Raw genomic sequence first — 23,237 nt, 5'->3', positions numbered from 1 at the left:
GTGACTTTAAAACCTTGAATATAGTTCTGCTAATAGGGTTAAGAGTATTGGTCTTAGCTCAGGGCTTTTTATGATCACTTGCTGATATTAATGAAGCCCTGATGAGTGATAAACTGGATTGGTATTGGCGCTGATACAAATTTTATTAAATGGATCAGGTTGGCATTACTGTTTCTTTTTATCGTTGCACAAAAGCATCTACAAACATGCACAGTGTGCATGAAAAGCACCGATGCACATAAAAACATTAATACAGCAATAATCCAATTAATCTCTTTGTGCTTTTCTTATCATTGATATGCAACATGTTTTTCTCTCTCCGTTATAGAAAGGTGAAGTCACAGCCTCAGATTTCCTTTCAGACAGAAGAATGACCCTAATTAGTTCTGCACAGTGAAAATTACAGATTTGAAATCGATAAGTAAAAAGAAAAGAGCACTAGTACTGAATCTGCACTCAGTTTCAGCCAATACCTCAAGTAACGGTGTAGGATTTCAAATCGGTAAGCTGCTTGGTTTCTACTATTGATGTTGCTACTTACAGTGAAGTGAAATGACTTTGCTCTGAGGGAATTATACAGTATATTCATCCACATGGAAAAAGGTTCACTCCAGCCTGCTCAGCTATGTAGTTCTTCTAATCTGCTATGCTCAGGGTCTCGGTAGTGCAGCACTGCAGCACTGGAAAGAAAGTCGGTCTGTCCAATCAGGACACACTGCCTGACCTATTGATCCACTCCCTTAAGGGATAATTTATTGGACTTGGTGAGAATGGGCTCAAGGTATTTTCACCTACTGTACTAGCAGTATACTCTGTCTGTGTTTTCTAGTGAAATAATCTTATTTCTGTGTGCATGTAACTTGTTTATTGTGTCTTTTTTTTTTAACCATAATTCCTGTAAAGTAGAGAAATTGAAGATTATCTACCAACTGTGTCACAGATTATCAAAGTCAGGATTTGTTATTCTAGACAAAACATACGCAGTCAGTTTAACACAAGTAGAGAGGTTGAGTTCTACATCCAGAGGAATGCATCAGAGGTCTTATTACATCTCCAGTACAAACACACCTTGGAAACATTTCAGTGACAGGGTTAGTCTGTCACTGGCATACCTCCCACACGTTGGTGATAAAAACCCAGTAAGTTTTTCTCAATGGTCATTTGCTTTGTTATTTTGTTTGTGTTTATTTTTTCACCTCATCCTCCAGTTCAAAGCAAACGTTGCAAAATGAGATGAGGCTGTTACAGGATAAATACTGGCCATTTAATATTGATATATAGTCTAATAAGAGAACTGAGGTGCTTTTCCCATACTTCAGAGCAGGATCATCACCTCACACCTTCATGACTAACTATAGTGTGTCTAATGAGCAAAAGTATGATTTGGATTCTCTCGCTTTTTTGCCCTAGTTTCAACCATTTGTATGCTAGAGGGTTATTTTAGCATATATTTACATCTAAACACAGAAACGCTCGCTCTAATTTAGATTTTAAAAATCCTATTAGCAAACTGTGAAGATATGCTAAAAGTCAATACAATCAGTTTAGAGTAATATGCAATTTGCAATTTTCCCATGGCAGTTTGTCATGGCACCATGTGAAAACTGAAATGAGGCCATTCACTTTTGTTGTCGGGGGTCCAGAGGAAGACTTTAGAATTCACATTTAGACAGAAGCTCTGTCAAAATTCAAAGGAGAGAAATAATGATTGGTTAAACTCTGGCATAACCAATTAGACCTTGTTTTGGTTTTTATTTTCTAGATACCTTTTTTAAAATTCAGATTCAGTGATGGCCTTAAGTTTGATGACTTGATATGACAGACATGCATGGGTTAAGGCAGCTCCCCTTCAGACACGATTGGAGTAATCACTACAAGACAGGCAGCTGAACACAGGCACCCTAAGGCCAGGTTGGTCCGGGGGGGAATACAGGAAGGTGCGAAGAGGGAGGACAAAGGATATCTGGGAGATCAGGCAGCGAGACAATGAGTGAAGTCCAATATGAGGAAGATTTAGAGCGTGCAGCGTAAGGTGGCGGCTGGGAGTGTCTGCGATTTGTGAGAGTACGGGAAAGAGAAGGAGACAGAGTGCAGTGTCTGTGTCGCATGCTAATAAAGTTATCATGTCCACTTACAGCCGGAGGATGGTGATGGCTTACTGCTGTGTGTAATTAATAGTCATGCTGGTGGTACGGGAGAGCTGATCATCTGACACACAGACTTGACAGTTAGCCTCTATTTGTTCAGCTGTTGTCTAATGATTGTATGTTTGTCCAAAGAGGGATTGATACAGTATGCGTCTGTGCACGTGTGTAATGTATGTACTTTAGTGGGGTCCAGGAAGAGGATGTGCTTTGTGCTGAATCCTCTTTCGCAGTCAGCTTTTTACTGAGTGGTGAGTTCCTACAAGAACATTTCTTACTAAAGTTAGAACATTTTTAGTTAGTTTTAATCTGTGCTTTTCTCACTTGTTTGAGGTGGGTGGGGCTCTGTTAGAAAAAATGCAGTATCATGTATTTCTGTGCACGAATCAGGATTTTTATCAATCTCTAAATCAAAATGTGATCAAACGACACCCACACAGTCCCGAAGGCGCGGATTAGCTGTGTTTTATGAGTGTTAAACTCTTAATAACTATTGCCTAAAGATGACTTTTTCGCTACTTGTTTGAAATTGTTTGCTTATTCGCTAATATTTACCGTTACAAAGAAACAGTCAAGATTTGAAACCAAGTTTTCAGGGGCTTTAAATGTTTCTCAGATCACCTGCTTCATCTGTAATTCCTCATATACTTTATAGTCTAATGTTGTCTATTTATTTCCCTTGTTGCATGTTTTTTTTTTTTCATTGCCATAAATAGAAAATCGACTGGATATGCAGCACTACATAATTCACTGCTATCTGGATCAAAACAGCTGTAACCAATGTACTTATATCAAAGGATAGGTTCATATTTTTTCCAAGTCGTCTTTAAACAATAGCCAAGTGCCCATATGTACGTTAACAGTTTTTGCTCGCTGTAATCCTTCATACTGACTGTGAAATGACCTCTGCTTACAGTAACATGTTTCTAATGTAACTGATGAAAGACAAAATCCACAGTCCTCATTCTGTGCAAAAACGGTTCCAGAGCTTATCTGAAGTTAATATGAGCCTTAAGCAATCCCAGTTTATCAAATCAAGTGGCTATCTTCCAAAGTTACCGTCTTTTTTAAAGCACTTTGAACACAGTTTTCTTGAGGAGCTGCGGTGGAGAAACAGTAACACAAAGAGGAAAATGTGCACCAAAAATATATATACTGAAAAATACCAATTTGGTTTGACTAACGGAGACTTCTGGAATCTCATTTAAACTTTGCTCAATTTAACAATGCATTTATACTAAGAAGAAGGACTGTGGCCTAAATCAATGAAGTCCCTCAGCTATATTTCTTAAGAATGTACTTTATAGTGTCTTCATTGCCATACATGAAAAACCATTTAAATATGCAGCACTGCACATTTCATGCCTTCTGGAACAAATCAAATGATCTGTAACTGAGTTTTTTATAATGATTATTTTCATTATTTGTTTTTTTTTTTTTTTTCAATCATTTGAATAATCAGTTTGTCTATAGAATGTGAGAAAATAGTTCAGCAAGAAAACTTCAGATAGAAGTCTATGCAGTATTTATTGAGGTTAGGAGCAGAGAACGATGGGTGACTAGACCCCCCCATATATGTGAAGTACAGAATGCTCATCAAGCGTAGTTGCATATGATGATATGAGATAGCAAAGGATCCTGTCGAGTATAGACGCTGCTGGTGAGTGATGGAAACTCTCAGCCCGAATGTCCTGGAACAGCCCGGAGATCATGGTGGTGGTAGGGAAGTGGCAGAATTGCACTGATATCTGTCAGATGCATAGACATCAGATTACAGCGAGAAGAAATAGGAGAATTTCAATTATAGCAGAATAAAGTCAAAACCTGAGAGATAAGAGCTTTCTTATTTAAGACACGACGAAGCCTCATTGGAAAAATGCACAAAAAGATTTACTCTAGTCCAAAAAACAATCCAAGACCCCCAAATGTTTATTTTACATTTATATAGAAAAATGAAAATGACTAATGAGCCAGTCCCCCATTACTCATGCTAAAATTGCCACAAAAGAGATAGGAACATTTTTGTTCCTGCAAAACATGCAGTGATGAAAATGGACTTGAGGCAGTGCAGCACAATTGAGTGAGTGAAGCAGATAAAAGCATCTCCTCCTGATGAGTATTATCTGGTAGTGCCAGCCTGGTTAGGTGACATTGCCTCTCCTACGGTCTCCTCTTCTGCTCTTGTCTCTTATTCAAGGTCTGGATCTCTTCCAGTGGCATCTTTTCTCTCACTTTCTTCTCATCTTCACCTAAACAGGCTCATCACGCTGTTCCCTGTTTTTCCAATAATGACCTTTTCTGTATATGAAGACCATTGGGCAGCCACACAGACGTCACCTTGAATACCCTGTGATATAACTCTGCGTTGCCATATTTCACTGACAAATGGCAGGTAAATCAATGGCAGCCACTGGCCTCTAGTACAGGCGACAGGGAGCCGTGTTGGGAATCTTGGAAGAGCAGTGTGGCTGCATTTACATTTACATGAACAAGTCGTGAAGAAAAGATGCGAAGTTGATGGTTAATTTTTAACCAGGAAAAATATATTGTAAATATATACAGTATATCACTGCCTCGCAGGAACACAGACATGATAGATAGAAATCTGGCCCAAGCAGAGGAAGTGTTGTGTGCTGGTGGTTCAGTGCCTCCTCACAATCCACCAGGAGTCGGCAGCAACTGAGGTGGAAATTCATCAGCTCGCAGTTTTCCCAGTGAGAAAGTAAAGCTGAGGCAAAGTCGCTAGTACAATTTATGTAGCTGCATCAAATCTGACGATATCTGATTTTTTTTTTTTTTTTTTTTTTCTCAATCCACTTTTTTTTTTTTTTTTACTATGCACTTTTCATGGACTTTCTTTATAATACCTCCTTTGATTCCCACAAGAGAAAAGTGTCTGTATTTTAAAATGGAACTCATAAGGACACTTAAGCAGGGAGACTGAACTTGGGATTTGTTGTTACTCACCACCCTGTTAATGCCCCCCCCCCCCCCCCCCCCCCCAAGCTCCTCCCCATTTTATTCCCCCGTGAAACTCTCTCTGTGGATGTCTCTCTCTAATCTACCACCCATGTATGACCTTCAGAACATCCCCTGGTTACTGGCTCCTCCTCTCTCAGACTCTGTCCACTGTCAGTTTGGGGAGTTTGTTTAAGTTGCAGGGAGCGTCAGTGAGAGTATCATGATTGTCACTGTACCCGGAGGGAGTCCTTGAGAGCTTCCAAGGACACGGGTCTCTTTTGGTTGGCTGACAGCCACCGCCGAACCAAACAGCCTGGGGGTGTACAGATATCTCGGCCTGACAACGGCTCTGCACAGATATGGGACGGCATGTCTCAGTTGCTCATGCCACCTATTGGCCTGCTTATAGAACACTGATACAGATGCTGAAACTCTCTGCCTGTCTTTTATCTCTCTCACACACTCATGCACACACACACATAACATATGCTAAGGATGCTGTTCTGCTGATGCAAGTCACTCCAAACCAAATAGCATTAAAGTTTGCTTGACCCAAATTTTCGTGTACATCTTACTATGGTTCCTGTGAAAGAAAATATGATTACCAGTCAAACTGCAAGAGCTTCTCAAACATGACTCATATTATTTAAAACACCTCATTACCATAGAAAGTGTAGGATACAGTTACCTTGCTCTGCTCTATATGTGAGTTATGTAATGTATGCTTATCCACCGTGCAGATTCAGTGGGATCAGTTTCTTATATGTCTTTATAATAAGTCTTTTTTTTTTCTTTTTTTTTTTTATGATGTTATTGGAGATGTTGAAGGACACGAAGGTACAAAGGTGCATTAGCTCATTCAGCAGCTTGTGTCATAGATGCAAAACTCTCTGTAGGATATTCAATCGATATATGTTGGCACGAGAGAGTTTTACAGAACAGACGTGGGCAGAATGCAGATGTTACCCGCGTGTGCTGCCATTCCCTCGCAGTCCCCAGGGTCGACGCTATCTGTCCATCTGTCTTTGCAGTTCACCACTGTTTATTTCACTCATCCAACTCATGTGTTATCCTCTCTACACATCCGTATGTGCGGCCTCCACTGGGGAGAAACAATCCTGAAAATCAACACTCGGCAGTCCATCCATTAAAAGAAGTGCACATCCTTCACTCTACCCCTTCCCCACAAAAAACTATTAAGACTTGGAAACCCCCGGGGTAGTTAACGGAGTTCTGCTAGTTGGGCTTCCTGTGTAATCTACCAAATTACAACCTTCATTTATAGACCTCCTGTTGGTGGGTTAGTTAAATTACCCACAGGAGCTACTAAGCAGTAATTACAACTTTTACATCTTTGCATCTTTAGTGGTTTATAATTGTTAGACACCGGCCACAGAAGTCCATCGCAGTTTTGAGGAGAGATGCTTTTCTAAAATCTTAACGTGCTGTTTATTTTCTTACAGGATTCTCTCATTTGACTATTTCTCTTGAAGATCACTTCAACTTTATCTCTCACAGGCCGAGGTGTGGGGTTCCTCCATTCTTACACCTGCAGTCTGTAGTGAAACATTTGAGCACGATCCCTGTTTGTTCCTACACATGCTGTTTGCTGTCAGAGCTGCTGTAGACACTGGGGCTGGGCAGGAATGTCCCCCTGACCAATTACCTGATTAGCTTTCTGAGCACACACAGTGCAGCCAAGGCTAGCCAGCTATAATACACACACACACGGGCTGTCTCCCCGTAGCCCTCCCCACCAAAGAAAGACACACATACAGATACATGAGCATGTCCACAAGGGCAAACGCATACCAGCCATCAAAGCATAGGACTACATGACTTTGTTTTGCTGCAGTTACACATGTAAATGTGCCACTCACACAGAAAACCTGCAGTCTCTCACACACACACACACACACATGCACGCACTCATTCTCTCCATACATTACATTACATCACCAATTCACTGCAGTCCACTAATGTCTCTCTTTGCTTCTCTGCAGCAGTCATCCTGAAGTCAGCCACAGCTGCTGTGACTGACTCAGACTGGTCAAAAGGAGTTCATTCTCATGCCATATAATACACACACACACACACACACACACACACACACACACACACACACACACACACACACACATACACATACATGTACTCGTTTCACATCACACACCAGCTTCAGAGGGACAATTATTCCCCCTCCAGCTGTAACAAAAAAAAAAAACAAAAAAAAAAAACAGTTTTGCTTTGGTGCCAAAAGTAGTTTTCAGTATCCTGCAGAATATGATCAATGCTTTTCACATTGCATTTGTAGTTTTACCTCACCATGTCAGTGTGTTCCCATCCCTCAGCGTTGGCAAAGCTCAGACATAGGACATGATTAGTTATGGCATGATTGGCGCATTTGAAACCGTGTTCCCATCATGCATTTGAAGGATTTTGAATTAGCATGCAGAGTAAGATGTGGCCTCTACCCTCAGCACCTGTTACTGTGACTCCCTGTGTTCTTTCCTTCTTTTCCACCTTCTGCAGTATTTTTCCTCTTTTTGGCTGCTTTCCTTTTGTCAGTTAAGTTTGTCAGTCTCTCCTATGAACAATTGATTCATCTCCTCATAATATAATAAACTTTCTGAATATTTCACCTTTCATGTTCTCATAGTGCTCGGTGTCTTTTTAATAATTACATGTTTACCAATAATTGTCAAAATCTATTTTTGGAAGGCAAGTCATCTCCCAGTTGGAATGAAATAATGGTGTCTTTCTCCTCATTGTAGTGACATGATTATTCACAGTACTGAAATCAGAAGCTTCTGTTTGCCATCACTGAGTCATGATCAGTCCATCTCTATATTTGCCTGTTCTTCCATCAGACCCAGGATATTAAATGCTGCTCATTTCTTGACATATCTGCCAACGGATTTGCCTTTTCGCTTCATAGCATCGCTTTAAAAATGCACTGATTGCCCAAAGTCTGCAGTGTTTGTTTACTTGTTCGTCCTTGAGTCTTGACAGACTGATCTGACTTTGATGGAGCTTGCTGACATGTTTCTTACTAATTGATATAGAAGGGAAGCGCTCCCATCTTTGGGGACATGTTGTCTTGTTTGCCTTGACTTTTTTTTAACAATATTGAAACTAGCTGTAGAAAATTCCTGCAACTACATTGAAGGCAAGGGAGTTATCTCACCACTTTGGCCAGTTGTTTTCACCTATTCTCCCTTTTTAGAGTTAAGTCAACTACAAAACAAGACCTATACAACTTGTAGGGATTGATTGTCTCTACTTCAGCATGGTGGGATTCTCCACTGGCCGTTCTATTTCTCTCCCTTTGTAGTACCACGTTGGTCTAACCGCTCTCTGCTTTACTCTGCTCCTGTAGGAGTTGATGACCAAATTGATAACTGAGACTCCAGACCATCCAATCCCTTTTCTCATTGATCACCTGCAGACCAAGCAAGACAGCCCTGGCAAGTTGCACAGAGCTCTCTCTGGCTCCGCAGCACTGTGGGCACAGAGCTCCCCAGGTCAGTGCACACGAACACAAGCATGCATAATCTACACATACATACAGAATAAGGCATTTGTCTTTGTACCTACTTGACCTCCATTTGTACTCTCAAGAATTTGCATCGCAAGGTGTTCTGAACAGTAATTGTGACCGTCTCTCCTTACAGAAAGCAAAAACACTCGAAGGGAGTACAGCAGCTATGAGAAGCCATGGCAAATTCACCCAAAGAAACCGAAGAAATCCAAGAGCGACCTGGCTGTTTCGAGCATCTCTCCTCCTTCACCAGAATCCAAGTCTTGTGAGTTTCCTTTTTTTATACCATCTGCACTTTTCTAAGTTTGGCTAAGTGCTAAGTTTTCTCCTTTTTTGTTTTCTTTTTTGCACACACAGATGCACACAATCCACTACAGAATATGAAACCGCACAGTTTAGCTACCTGTTGTATCGGTAGTATCCCAATTACACGCTCCATTGGCTTTAATCTCCATTTTTAATTTGATATAATTATATCTAATTAAAGTTAGTCACAGTGTGCAGTCCAGCATTGCCCTTCCAGCCTCTCGGAGCCCTGCAGATGAGTTCGTAATAAAGTGCCACTTTTCATACAGTTACTGCTGCACTCCTACACACTGTAAAAATGAACTTTTCACAAAGTTCTCACATTAATGCAGATTGGATGCAGATGAGAAGATTTTTCTGGTGATAATGTTTAGCTCTGTAATAAATTACTACAGTTATGATGTTAGAATGAAGTATGGCACTCGAGACAATGAGGCTAGGTCAGATGGGGAGCAAGCAGAGCCATAGACTCATTCAATAATTTAACATTGTGCTCTGTCACTGCCAGACCATGTCTATTTTAGGCTGCGGTTGGAGAATTGCTCACAATCAAAAGGAAAATGGGTGTCGAGATGAGTGCATGGAGTGAGTCAAAGAAAACAAGTGAGACGGAGAAGTCGGAATAAAGGGAGCCCCATTCAGCACACAGAGGTGTACTTAAGTGAGGCGCATTAGCGGCGTTGCTGTTGCCCCTTCAGAGTAAGAAGCCTTCAAAGCTGCATTTAAAGTCAAATCCTATTAAAAATACATGCAAAGGTGTTTTGGTGTGCAGGGCTCATGAAAATTTTAAATCAAAAGAACTACCTCTCATCATTATTGTACAAAGTAGCGACAACAACACAACAGCTGTTATAAATATACCACTAATATCAAAAAGAATCCTTCACTGTTACATGAAGGCTCCTCCTCTCTGTGTACAGTTTGGCAAAGGGTTAATGTGCGTTGGCTTTACTTCTTTTTGACTGATGCTTTAATGGGCAGCCCTAGTGGGAATTGAATGCTTAACCCTTTATCTAAGACACGGCACAACCCATTGCTGCAGCAGCACAACACACAGAGCAGAGCAGAGAGAACTGAAAGGCGCTCTTAGCCGGAAGTAATGATTTTTTTTTTTTTTTTTTTTTTCCTGTATTTGGCAGAGACATTTGCTCTATGTTTATGGCTGTTACAATGCCAGGGAGCTTAGTCAGGGTAAACAAGGGTAGAGGAAGGCAGATTGTAGCAGAAGCGCTGTCAAATATTCACTAGCTAGTTTATTTATTTGACTGCCAGTGTGTGTGCAAACGCGAACAGAGGCGTGATGCTCACTTTTTGCACCCGTCAACACATATGTTTCATTCAAACATGCTTGAAATTCATTCAAAAATCATTTGCATAATATTCTAGTCAACGTGTCTGTTCAGGCAGTGAACAGTGGCAAGTAGTTGAGAGGACAACCAGTACATTTGTTTGGCATCTCCTCATAGCCCACTGGTTTTTCATGTTTATTCAAATTCAGATGTGTTAGAGAGCATAAGAATGTTAGATATGGAGGAACTACAAGTAATCCCCCGCCTATAAAGGAATATTGCTCTTGCCTTTTTTATAAATAATGTCTGAGTCTAACAGTTTATGAATTAACTATCATATAGAGGCTGAGGGATACTGCCAGAGGACGTGGGCAGGGTGTCAGTACAGTATGTGGGTCATTTCCTGCTCCTGTTTGAGTTGTTTGAGTGTTAATCAAAGAGACTGACAGACACTGTCCCCTGGCCTCTGGCCAGTGAGCTCTGCGCTTCTGGAAGAGACACCTTGACTTTTCTGCCAGTGTTTCTGTTCCACTGCTGCAATATGTAACCGCCACATCAAGCTGTGGTGTTTACATATTAAATTACAGTATGGTTCGTTTTTTCGGGTGTTATTTTTTGAATATTTGCTCAGAGATACTTTTGAATTCAATCTCTATTTATCTCCAGTGCTTTCAGAATATTGTATGTTTGTGTTTGTGTTTGCGATGTTCAGTGCCGCGGTCAGTCGAGTACCCATCCTGGGACTGGAGGGAGAGTCGGGACTTCGACGAGCTCAACCACATTTTGCAGGAGAGCAAGAAGTTGGGCAAAGCCCTGGAGAGCCTGTCACGTAGTGAGTGGCTGCAGCTCAGCAGAATGCATGCTTTACACAATACTGAGAAGCACTTTATACATCTTTACATACAGAACTTAAGTGTAGACCTTTCTGTAAATGTCACTGTAAATCCTGAGAGGAGAAACGGATCGAGCAGCTGATCTCACAAGCTCACCGCTAAGCTCAGAAGCAGTCTAAGCTGGGATTTTGAACTGCATTAGATGCTTCTCTGCGCTTTAAACCTTTTTCTTCCCTCTGCAGGCATTGCCGTCTCTGATGAGCTCGACCAGGTAGATATTAACTAGACTGCAGTCTTTGATAAACTCATATACACACTGACATTAAAGTTACGTTGGAAGCGGTTCCGTTGCTCATCGCTCTGCAGCATTGCTCTCACTACATCAAATAAAACCTGTGTTTCATAACTTCCACTTGGTTGACAGAGCAGCACAGCTCTTTTTCTGATGATGAACTGCTATCTCATGGGAGTGATATGTGACTTCAGTGAGCATGTCCTCCATCTCCCTCTCCTTCTCCTTTTGCTGCTTCACTGTGCATCTTACTCGCAAAGTTTTGTCTGAGCTCTGTCTTTGTCCTTGCCTGGCCCCAATTCTCTCCCAGCACAATAGTGCAGTGTCTGCCCGGGCTGGACATGCACAGAGCTGCTCAGGCTGGACACAGAACGATTTTGAAATGAGGGGTCTGGATGAGAATCGCAGCATATGTTTTGACAGGGACTTCACTTTTTGCTCAGTGCAGCAGTACATGCTCACTGCCCCTGGCTCTGAGCCCAGAGATTTTCCTTCTTTTCTGTGGGACAGGACGGATTGAATACGAAACACCTGCTCTGATCATGCAGACACAATAGAATTCGATACTATCCTGGATTTAGTGAAAGACAAGCAGACGTGTCTTTGCCTTTTTCTGTATTGAGCTGTAAGTGTGTGCTGGCTGGCTTTAGGAGGCAGATCTCAGACAATATTGTGCTGCTTTTTAAAATCCTACCTAAGAACAGACACAGTTGTTATTTTAAAGAACATAGTCTCAGTGTCGTTGAAAATGCAGTGCAGTGTTAAGAAAATATTTAATATCACTTCTCTGACTCATTTTCCCCTGTACCCCTTTTCATTCAAATCTGCATCTCATTATCTTTGCTGTCTTGCCCCTTAATCTTTCTGTATTGCTCTTTTAGAACTTGGGAGGGTATAACTCAGTGTTGCGCCCTCGGGTGGTGGGGGAGTGGGTTGGTCGTGAGGAAGAAGACGCAGATCCACTAGCTGCTGAAATGCTGCATCCCCCTGTCCCCCGGGCCAAAACTGAAGTTTGCTGGAGTGGAGACAGCAGCCCTGCTGGGAGGTTAGTGCGCGCATGTGTGAATCACTTGAATACAAAAAAAAAAAGTTTGAAATTTGACAAAGCTATTGTTGGCTCTTTTTTAAAAATGAGGAGGTAGAATTCTAACTGTGGCTCCTGCTGCCTGAGGAATGCCCATCTGAATGGGTTTGATAATCCCATTTCAAAGGCGCGATCAAACATGCTTGCCATGATACTGCTTCAACCCAATTTCAAATTAAAGCTAACCTCATTTCTGTGCGCTCAAGGCCAAAGGAATTTTGTGCTTGTTACTTGAGAAATGGCCTGTCTTTGACAATATAACTGCGTCATGTATTGAACTTTTAAATCATTTCTCCCCCTCTTAAGAATTTTTTTTTTTTTTTTTTTTTTTTCGCATTTTCTTTTTTTGATTCATGTGTTTGCAAAACTGTGCAGCTACCAAACAGCCTGGTTCCTCTTGGACTTCCCTGCCAGATGTTAGTATTGCCGTGTATGTGTAATGTAACATGTGAATTTTCGTGTGTGTCTGTGTGTCACATGCACTGCAGCTGCTGATGTGACTAATTAGAGGAAGATCGGATATAAAACCATAAATCATGTGCGGGCCTGAGCTGACATACACAGAGTGTTAATCTCATTAGGTTACTGTATGGGTGGATTATAGGGAGAAATCACTTAGTTAGAAGCCTGAGCTGGGAGATAGGGATGTGTGTGGGCTCACTGCTCAGTGTGTGTGCATATAAGTGATATGTTTTGTGTTCACCAATGAGGAGCGTGAGAAAAACTTACTGCTGTGTGTTTGGGATGGTGCATCATCCCCAAAGAAATCCCAGCTCCTCCCATTACCTTGAGGAGTACTTGGCTCATTTGATACATCACTTATATCAACTCCTTTTAATTGCATTTACTGGGATCTTGCTCCCACTTCAGATTCAATTTGGGGCAGTTTTCAGATGAAGGTTACAGTATGATGTAAGGTATCACAGCTAATCAATTCCAGATCAAGTTACTCTTAACTCTAAGATTTGGTTAAGTTTATAATTTGTGTAAGAGGAGCTAAATATGACCACTCTGGGTGAGTGGAAAACTGGCAAAGACCTGCGTTGCCCAGTCCCGTCTGAGCCTTAATAGGCCAACCTCCTCTGGTGCTCATACACTTTCAGACTCGAGAAAAACTCCTTACCTGGTAAGTTTGTTCTCATTTTTGATCTTCTTGCTACTATTGCTCATTCCAGCCCACCTGTCACTGAGGACCATAAGGAGAGTTGACAGGTGCTGGTGACTCTATGAATGACTGCAGAGTCTAGAAGGATAAATACAAGGGGCACATGGGAAATCAGTTGCAGCTGTGGCAGAAGTATATTCAAGGAAATGGCTTGTTACGACAGAGTCTGTCTGATGGGACTTTCTCATCCAGCGGCAGTCAGAGCTTTAAGATGAACTTCTGTCCTCTTCTTTTATCTTCCTATATTCATCCTCTCAACAGCACAGACACAGAGCACTTATTGTAATAGCAGAGGAAGATGGTGATAAACAAGGAGGTAGGGGAAGCTAACTTTGTAGCCATACTCCTGTTTTATTTTGCGGCCATATTTTCTTTAATGACTGGATCACACCACCTAAAGATTTTAATACAGGATATGAGCCTATAATACTGTGAAACGGCATTATAAAACATATACCACACAAGATACCCAAACAGCGTCTTCCTTCTCCATATTTTTCACCTCTGCAAAACTGTTAAAGTTTACTTTCCGGCTTGAAAATACTTTATTTGCAACCATAGGAAAATTTTAATCTTTCTTCCAAAGAATGTTTGTTTAGATTAAGACTAGACAACGGTGGAAAACGGCAAATGTGCAGAATCACATCAAACAGCTTGCCTTGCCCATTTTAGCGGATCTAATTATCAGAGAAAGACCATACAGAGGGGATGAAGAAATATCTGTCATCCTCTGACCCCTTCCCATTATCTGTAAATAGAAGTCATTAAAGTGAGATTAGCATCAAATTAATACTCCGGCTCTCTAATCCAAGCCCTCAGCCAGTGGGATATGGAAATTAATTTCTCCAATATAGAGGTAGTGCAGAAGTCAGCCTCTACAATTGTATCAGTATATTTAACTGTATAGGAGTTGGAGACAATATTTGGCAATTTGTCTTCCACTCCATGTTCCAGGCTCAGACAGAGATAACCCAATTTCACCTGAGAAAAACACAAAGCTAGTAGGAAAAGAAGTATGAAGGGGAATGTTTTTCCATGTATTGTTTTGAATTGAAAACAGCCTGGGAGACAGCCTGTGAACTGTAAAGCTATACAGTACTATTAGCTAATGCTGATAGGAATAAACTGAGCAGAAATTGTGTATTTCCATAGCTACATCCTGTGGCAAACAGCAGCTAATGTTATAAATTACCATGTGTTGTAAATGTTAGCCTAAGCTTTCAAGGTAGAATAAATAGTTGAGTATGAAGACAAAGATTAAATGTAAACACAAACTAACAGGAGTGCTGAAAAGAGCAGCATTCCCATTCAGTATGAGATTAGAAACAGGTGATTCTGATTCTTTAAATATCTTATGATTTAAAGTTAAAGCGTTAAAATGATTACAGTCCATGTATATGTGTCTATGCCTTCCTTTGCTTTTCTTTAAACATTTAAACATTAAAGCAGTAGCTAACTTCTCCTGCATATCTGTGTGTTTGGATTTGATTGGTTTTCCTACTGATTTAAAATTAAAAAAAAAAATACAGGGAAAGCTTTCAAGTCAAAATACTAAAGATTACTGCTAATGGTTTGTGCTTAGTGCTATAACTATTGCACTGTTGCTGATGTCAGAGCCATTAGCCCTCCTTATCTTCTTCCTGCTATCCATTTACAGCAAGTTGTACTGCACTTGCATGGCACTTGAAATGACTGTTTGCTATTTTATCCCTAACAACCATGGAATGGCTGCCAAGTGCAAGCAGTGGTGAAAGACACTTTATATGCAGTCATGCATCTGCACACTGCCGGGGCAAATGCAACATTTTGTACTTGCTAGAAAGCCCGAGTCTGCTTAGATGCAAGCCAGAGAAGAAAAGGATAAGCGGATGCAATTACTATAGGAACAAAGGTATTGTAAAAGATATTTGCTCCTCTTAAGCCCTGCCTCCTCTCTTGTATGTCTCCCTCAGCCTGAAGATGGAAACAAAGAGCAAAGGGCTAAGGGAACAGCAGCAGCATCATAAGAAGCTCCTGGCAGCCATGTTGTCCCAGGACTCCTTTGATTCAGTCCACAGCCCGGCCCCCTCTGTTGCAGAGGAAGAGATTGAGGACGAGGACGATGCCATGGAGCTTCTGGGTAATGTCTTGTAGCCTGTTTTTACACCACCTACTTACATACACAGACACAACTTGTAATGTGTAAACCGTGTTGTACTCTTGCACTTCACTGGATCAACATGAAGGTTGTGTGTTTTTTTTTTTTTTTTTTTTTTTTTAAATGCAGCTGCATTCCATTAAATCAGAGTTTATATGGAATTGCCATTAATCATAGTACTGAGCTGCTTATGAGCCAGACTGAGAGACACCTGTTTTCTCACCTTTAGTGAGTATTTAACTTCATATAGTATATAAACCAGATACTATAGCTACAAATTGACCATACAGAATCACTCCCTCACTGTACATGTACACACTGTACTGACAATGAAATAAATTAAGACAAACAAAAAAGAGAGAGAGGTTAGCTATCAATAGAATGGTGTGGTGAAATGATAGAGACCAAGCTGATGATCTTTCAGTCATGTGAGAAGGGAGGTTCTCCATGTAATTGATAAAAGGTTGCCATATTTTAGAGGAAAAAAAAAAAAATCTTATTCCTTAGCATGTAAGTTGTCTTTTCCTGAGGTATGCAATTGTTCACTTCTGAGAGCCGCAATCAAAATGGCAATGGGAGATCTGACTTCCATTTTCGTTGCAGTAAATTTTTTGGCAGTGGCCAATAGGATTTCTGCAAGCTTAATGTAATGACTATGTGTAAGATTAGATTTTGATAGTTTGCCCAAAAGGCATATCTCGGGATCCATTGGGAAAGTAATTCCATGAATTTTGGATAAAGTATCACAGATCCTCTGCCAAAGACCTTGTAGTTTACTGCACTGCCAAGTGGAATGAAGCAAAGTGCCCTCTACGGGACCACATCTGAAACAGCAGATAAAAGATTGGGGTTAAACCCATGTAGTTTAGAAGGGGTAAAATAATGTAAATGATTGAATTCAATTTGCCTATATCTTGAATTTAGTGGACATGTAACACAATTGCTGCATAACTCCCACAGTTCTGGCTGAACCTCACCTTCCTATTCAAGTGAATGGGGAAAGTGGTCTCAGACTTTTAACATGATCGGACAGTTTGGGGTTTTTGAGCAGACCAGAAGTTTTCATGAAAAGAATCAAATGTATTCTGTGACTGCAAGATCGCATCTTTAGCTGCTGTTTGAAGGAAAGGGAGTACACTGCTAAAAACACAGCTACCTACAAATATGTCTGATGCACCCTGTGGTTAAGGAAATATTATTTGCAATTAGATTACTGTATTGGGTAACTGGTCAAATATGTTTTTCCAGTTAAAAAGGAGATTTTGAATAAGGTCAAATATCTAAATAAAACAATAATAGTTGTATTAGTTGTATAAAGTTTTAGTGCCTTCTTTGTAGACACACCAAAAATGCACCAACATTTATGATTTGGACTCATCACAGAAGAGGCATATAAGATGTTAAATTGACGTTGTGGCTCCTACTTCTTCTCAGCTGGGAAAAACTCATACTCTTACAGTGCTAATATAATTGTAGTTACATTCTTTGGCTCTATGCATCAAAAGCACCATGCAGAAGACATCTACCCTGGGAGTTGTGGAAATGCATGTTGGTAAAAGTGGAAAAGCACTCATTGAAAGGGAAGATTACCCTGCATTTGAGGAAAAGTAAACCATTCAAATGAAAGTGGTGGGAATTTCCTTTTAATAAGTATAGGGGACATCTTTAAAGGAATGGAATAGATGCATGTATGCAGACCTGTAGAAACATATTTACTGAATGCAGTGACTGGAGGGCTCAGTGAGCAAAGCAGCCATCAGTTTATGTTCTGTACTGAAGAGCACTTTAGTAGTAGCTGTTAAGGGAAACTATGCTTCCTGTTTACATAGTTTAGCCAGATGTTCTCAGCCACTGAGTCTAGGTATTCACTCTGACAACTGGAGAATAACAAAGTAGTTCCTTGCAGATACTTTTTTTTTGTGCTATTTTAGTGCATACGCGTGTGTGTGTGCGTGTGTGTGTGTGTGTGTGCTCACATTTCTTCATGTCGGTCATACCATGTCCTGACTTGAGATGAGAGTATGTGACAAAGGGGGGGAATAGAGTGTTTTGTTGACAGCTTCATACAGTGGAGGGTCTGATAGCTCATCCGCCGTCTGTACAGTGACAGGATGTAGTGCCTGGTGGCAAATTGGATTTGTTGACATAAATATTTTGTAAGGCAAAGTGCACTCTCTGTTTGTCTCTTACTCATTCTTCCCACTTTGTCTTTGCTGTGTACCAGTCTTTTCCTGCAGGGGTTATTCTCTTGAGTAAATTACCTTATTCCTGCATAGTAACACTACTGCAAAGGAAGGTCATATAAACATATGCACACACAACAGCTGCTATAAAGGTACACGGCACAGGTTTTTATAATCAAAGCATCACTTCAAGGATTTATTGCACCAGTAGCTCTGTAAAAGAATCTATCATAATGTTAATTGTTGAAACTCAGTGTTTCTTTCACCCTGGTTAGCTAAGAAATCTGACACTTTGAGGAATAGCAACCCCGCAACTTGCTCTTTTTTTATTTCCCACTGCAACATGGGCCCCCAATTATAGTTTCCAATCTCCTCAGCGCTGCTGCTCTGTGGTGACACACAATCTATGTACGCCTTCACTCACTGCTCTGCTGTCAATGCACTGAGGCACTTCTGCTTGTTAGCAAGATCTTTTCATCAGGGTCATCAGCAGGGTCACATTTCTTCATTGATGTGTGCTGGCAGGCCCACAGGTTGCACAGAGTGCAGCTGCAACAAATGATTGTTCTTACTCTCAAAACTACCGATTTTTAAAAAATTAATTGCTCATTAAGCATATAAAATATCAATTACTCTTTGATCTCAAGATAACCTGGACCAAAAGGTGCCTAAAATGTGCCCATTTTGTCTGAAAAGTTGAAAAAGTCGTGATCAGCTTGACCAAGTGACCAATTTGTTAATTGACTGTTTGAGCACCAACACAGACTGTCAAATCAGCTAAGAGGGCTTAGATTCCAGTTCTGCCTCAACAGCTACAAGTTTTAAGAGTTGTTTTAAATTTATTTCTGCTTCACTGCCACCAAGATAAATTCTATACTTTTATTATATTTTGTTAATTGATTGTGTGTTTCAGATTTATTGTAGGCCGGGTATTGTGAGACAGTGTAACATTTATGAAGGGAATTGATTTTATTCCCGTAGTACATATGCACCTTAATTACATTTAACTGTTCTATATCACTGTGCTCCTCCGATTAGTAGGAGACAATACAATAACACCAAGTTTTCCTTTCCTTTGTTACTAGCCAAACACAGTCATCACCCAGGGCAGCAGTATATAATGTTGATAAATAGAGCCATAAAGCAGGATGTTGATGGTCTGTGATGGCCCTCCTTGATCATAGCTCTGAAACTCAGGCATATTCCCCCTGTGGCTTTTACACTACAGTCCAGGGCCGTAATTCAAAGCAAGTAATGTAGCAAGGTCATCGCTGAGTCTCTGTCAAGGCCTGGTCATGGTGCTCTCCACAGGGACCAGCGCTACTGTGTTGACTGTCACTCTGAATGGCCTGGCTCATTACTGTAGACTTGATTAAAGTAATGCTAACATGCAGCATGTGGTGGCCTGGTGGGCTTGTAGGAATGAATGAACCCCGGGAGAGAGGGTCTTGGCACAAATATTGCACCTATGACCAAATGCATGCCAAAGATGACTGATGATCCTTGGTAGGAATAGTGATACTTCTGTATGTATGTGTGTATGTGTATGTGTGTGTGTGTATATATATATATATATATAGATAGATAGATAGATAGATAGATAGATAGATAGATAGATAGATAGATAGATAGATAGATAGATAGATAGATAGTATATTGATCCCTGAAGGAGAGATTTATCTTTTTACTTGCTGCTGTCCACATGTAGATAAAAACATATTGTCAGCTGCTCAGTTGGATTCTATAACTTGCTCAAGGTCTCTCAAATGGGTTAATCAATCAGAGGGTTAAATGTTAAGCAAATTCTATGACAAAGCACAAGTAACATGTTCTGTACTTGTGTTTTTACAGTTACCCAAAGTAAGAGGGCACAGTTTTTTCTAATTTTCATAAAAATGTTTAACATTGTCAATTAACTTCCATTTCTGAGCTCTGTTGTATCTTAATTTCCCCCACATCCTATATGGTGCATTGCTGCATATGACGTTATTGCCCCTTATGGTCTTTCACATGCAGCAGTACAACCACCACTACAGTACCAGAGATTCTTGGAGGCCTGGTATCTATTTAAGCATTTGCTTAGGATGACCTCTAGTGGCTAAAATACAGTATTACAACTGCTATGACACATTGAGCTGGGCCAGAAAAAGTGTTTTAGAACTTATTAGTGTCAGGTTAGTACATTTGAATTTAGGTAACCTGGCAAAGTATGCATTGGCTGTCATTCTTACAGTGCAGTGATCACACACTTCACTAATCTGGCATGTATAAGACAGACCATTAAAATTATGTTTTTGGATTGTTTTGCAAGTATCCAGCACTATGAAGCATTTAGTTGCACAAAAAAACACATCAAACACATTTTAAAGACACTGATTTACTTTCATGTACCTACATATATCTCATCTTCTCCAACATCTCTTTACACACACACACACACACGCGCACACACACTCATGTAGCATGAAATGCTGATTAAAGACACTCATCCCAAAGGGACATATGTTAACTCCAGATGCACGTCAGTCGTTTCTTCATGTACTTGTTGTATTATCAGTTGAGCGGAGCTTTTTTCATCACTCCTGCTAATTGGCTGTTAGTCTCCTTGTTGTGTTGATTTGCTGCTGTTGGAGAAAGATCCACATTAACACAAATGGGAGTGATCAGTCATGTTTACGTGTCCAAACCTCTGAAGGATGAGGAACACTAACCACCATGGAGCTAGGAAAGGAGATCCAGTCTGTCCTGTGTAACAACTACAACTTCTGTGAGAGAATAAGATGCGTAATATAAGCAGGCTTAGAAAGATACAAACGAAAGTTAGCAACTAATCCCCATTTCCATATTGAGCAGAAGGGTTTTCCAAACTAAGTGTCTTTTTGCCAGCACCTGGATAAGGAGCTTATGAAAATATAATAAGATCGACTTAGAATGGTTTACAAGACTACTAGCCAAGGTCTTCCAGATTGAATACAATTATAAAACCCAAATACATGGCTTAAGATTGATTTGTTTTCTTCAGATTGTTCCAAAAAGAGAAAATAAAATCAGCATAGAGGTTAAGTCTTATTGATTCTCTAGCTGCTCTCAGGGATGGCACTGTGTTTTCCCAGTTGTTTTCATTAGTTCTGTGCTTAATATTTACCACAGTCGAAACCATACTGAAAATGAATATGACTCACATGTTCTTGTAAAACCACGGAAAAATCAAGTTTTTTAGCTTTCGCTAGGCAGTGGGACCACAATTTTATACTAATCTGAAATAAGAAACAAGCTGAGTTCAGTGTGTGGGGAGAAACACCCTGTTTTGGCCTTGCAGTGTTATTTTATGGTAAGTTAATGAGACGAGTTAGCCAGTTCCCCACTGTAAAGTTGCTGTTCTCGTCATCCTTGGTGGAAGTATTCCATTTCAGGGACAAAGCCTCTGAATTCTCAAAATCTACTTATTTACACTTTTTTTTTTTCTACAATTAATTTTGTATATTGTCAATTGTAGCAAGACAAACTCAGATCTTCTTAAGGTGTGATGAAAAATGAGTTATAATATGATCAATAATGTTTCACCCTTATCTACTTTTACTCTGCTTAAAGAATTCTGTTTAGAAGAGGGGACATTACTATTAGTTTTGGGACCTAGTGGGAGGGTTGTAGTTGAACCCATTTCACATGCACACACATTTCCAGTGTTGCAAAGGGTAACTGAGTACCTCAGTATAAAACATCTACAGTACATGGCAGTCATCAGATCCCCCCTGCATGAGTCCACAGACCCTCTTTAGTATGTCAGCCCACACTGGCATGATTCCTGAAACAGGAGAGGAGGACGTGGGAGTAGATTTACCCACTCTCACTGATTCACAGTGACAGTGAAGATTTGATGGGGGGGGGGGGGGGGGCAGGATGAGGGTATGATAAAGCTCTGTCTGATCTTTGATACACACTGAATAAAACAGTGTCTGATGGATGAGTTACAATGCCTGTGTGTGGCTCTTTTGTTTGAAGACGTTATATCTTCCTTGATCAAGCTCTGCCTGATGAATGATACAATGGCAGTTTTTTTATATACATATATACAGTATACACATTGAGTAGGCCAGAGAATGTGAGCCAAACCTTTTTCACAACCTTTACTTTCTCTTATATCCTCACATTTAAGTTAAAAAAAAATCTGTTAGTAGTTCTTCAATTGCGTATAAACCCCTTGCTTCTGAGGTTGATTAAAGTCTTAGCCTTTCAACTCATGGAGGCCTGAACATGCCTCCTTAAAATTCTTGCCACACATTTGGCATTTCCAGAAAGACCTAATATAAATTGTTTAAAACCCAGATTTCTTTTTTTTTTTCTTTTCTTTTTTTTTAAGCAAAAATAGCAATACGATCAATACTAGCAGTAGCAGCAGTAGTCCGGCATTACAAAGTACTTGAAGTATCAAAAATAAAAGAACATGAGTCGGTATTACTTATGTGATCATTAGGCCCAGCTGAATTTTTTTTTTTTTGTGCTAATTAGCAAATATTAGCATGCTAATATGCTAAACTAAGATGGTGAACATGGTAAACATGTTAGCTTTTTCACTGTGAGCTTGTTAGCATGGTAATGTTAACAAGTAGCTGAAACACTGCTGTGCCTCAACACACCTCCACAGAGCTGCTAGCATGGCTAAAGACTCTTAGCCTTGCTGTACTGTAGCTCGGAAAAGTGGAGCTAATTTGACCTGTTTTTACATTCTTTTATTTAGTTTAAGCAATACCTCATTTTTTATTAGGTTTTTATATTTTTTTTGTGTAAAATCTGAAAATCAGTGAGGTAGAAGGATGAAGAAGCATGATATAGAAATGCTCAAATAAAGTTCAGTTGAAGTATTTGAGTAAACGCTAGTAACTTTGCACCACTGTTAAGAACATAGTTAATATCATACCACTTGATTTGGTGAGGTAACTTTTTGTAACTGTACATCCCTGCATGTGTCTGAATGGACTGATTGCTGTGCTAACATGGCTGAGAGCTGTCTCTTTGTCTTCTGCCTTGGGCCAGAATTCAGATTGCCAGTGCTGGCAGACAAGGCATGCACTTCCTGACGCCAGCAGAAGCAGCAGGAACAACTCTCAACAACAACACACACAGAGACGCACTCCCATCACCCCCATCAGCCCCTTCATCCTTGCCCAAACAACCAAAGACACAACAGTTGCCCTGTAAACAATGTAACCTAACAACACAGCAGTATCATCATGGCTTTGAGAGAAGAGGAGGAGGAGGAGGAGGTGGATGAGAACATAGCCTACATGTCAGCGGTGCGAGT

At 40.3% G+C, this 23,237-nt stretch overlaps 1 protein-coding gene across 4 annotated transcripts in view; it reads left to right on the top strand.

Moving 5' to 3' along the window:
* The window catches only part of c20h8orf34 (chromosome 20 C8orf34 homolog), a 56,863-nt gene that overhangs the window by 4,046 nt on the left and 29,580 nt on the right, over positions 1-23,237 (top strand). For 2 of the 4 annotated variants that reach the window (XM_056365032.1, XM_056365031.1), the window contains exons 2-7: positions 8,485-8,629; positions 8,780-8,911; positions 10,954-11,073; positions 11,317-11,345; positions 12,248-12,411; positions 15,568-15,734. In XM_056365032.1, the coding sequence (XP_056221007.1) occupies positions 8,485-8,629; positions 8,780-8,911; positions 10,954-11,073; positions 11,317-11,345; positions 12,248-12,411; positions 15,568-15,734 (757 nt within the window). Of the gene's footprint in view, positions 1-8,484; positions 8,630-8,779; positions 8,912-10,953; positions 11,074-11,316; positions 11,346-12,247; positions 12,412-15,567; positions 15,735-23,237 lie in introns of those variants that run through there. The other 2 variants (XM_056365033.1, XM_056365034.1) reach the window with 2 other exon arrangements.

The sequence above is a fragment of the Seriola aureovittata genome, chromosome 20, assembly GCF_021018895.1.
Source record: "Seriola aureovittata isolate HTS-2021-v1 ecotype China chromosome 20, ASM2101889v1, whole genome shotgun sequence".
In the NCBI taxonomy this organism is placed as follows: Eukaryota; Metazoa; Chordata; class Actinopteri; order Carangiformes; family Carangidae; genus Seriola; species Seriola aureovittata.
The sequence above is the reverse complement of the archived record's forward strand: the minus strand, read 5'-3'. Positions and strand labels throughout refer to the sequence as shown.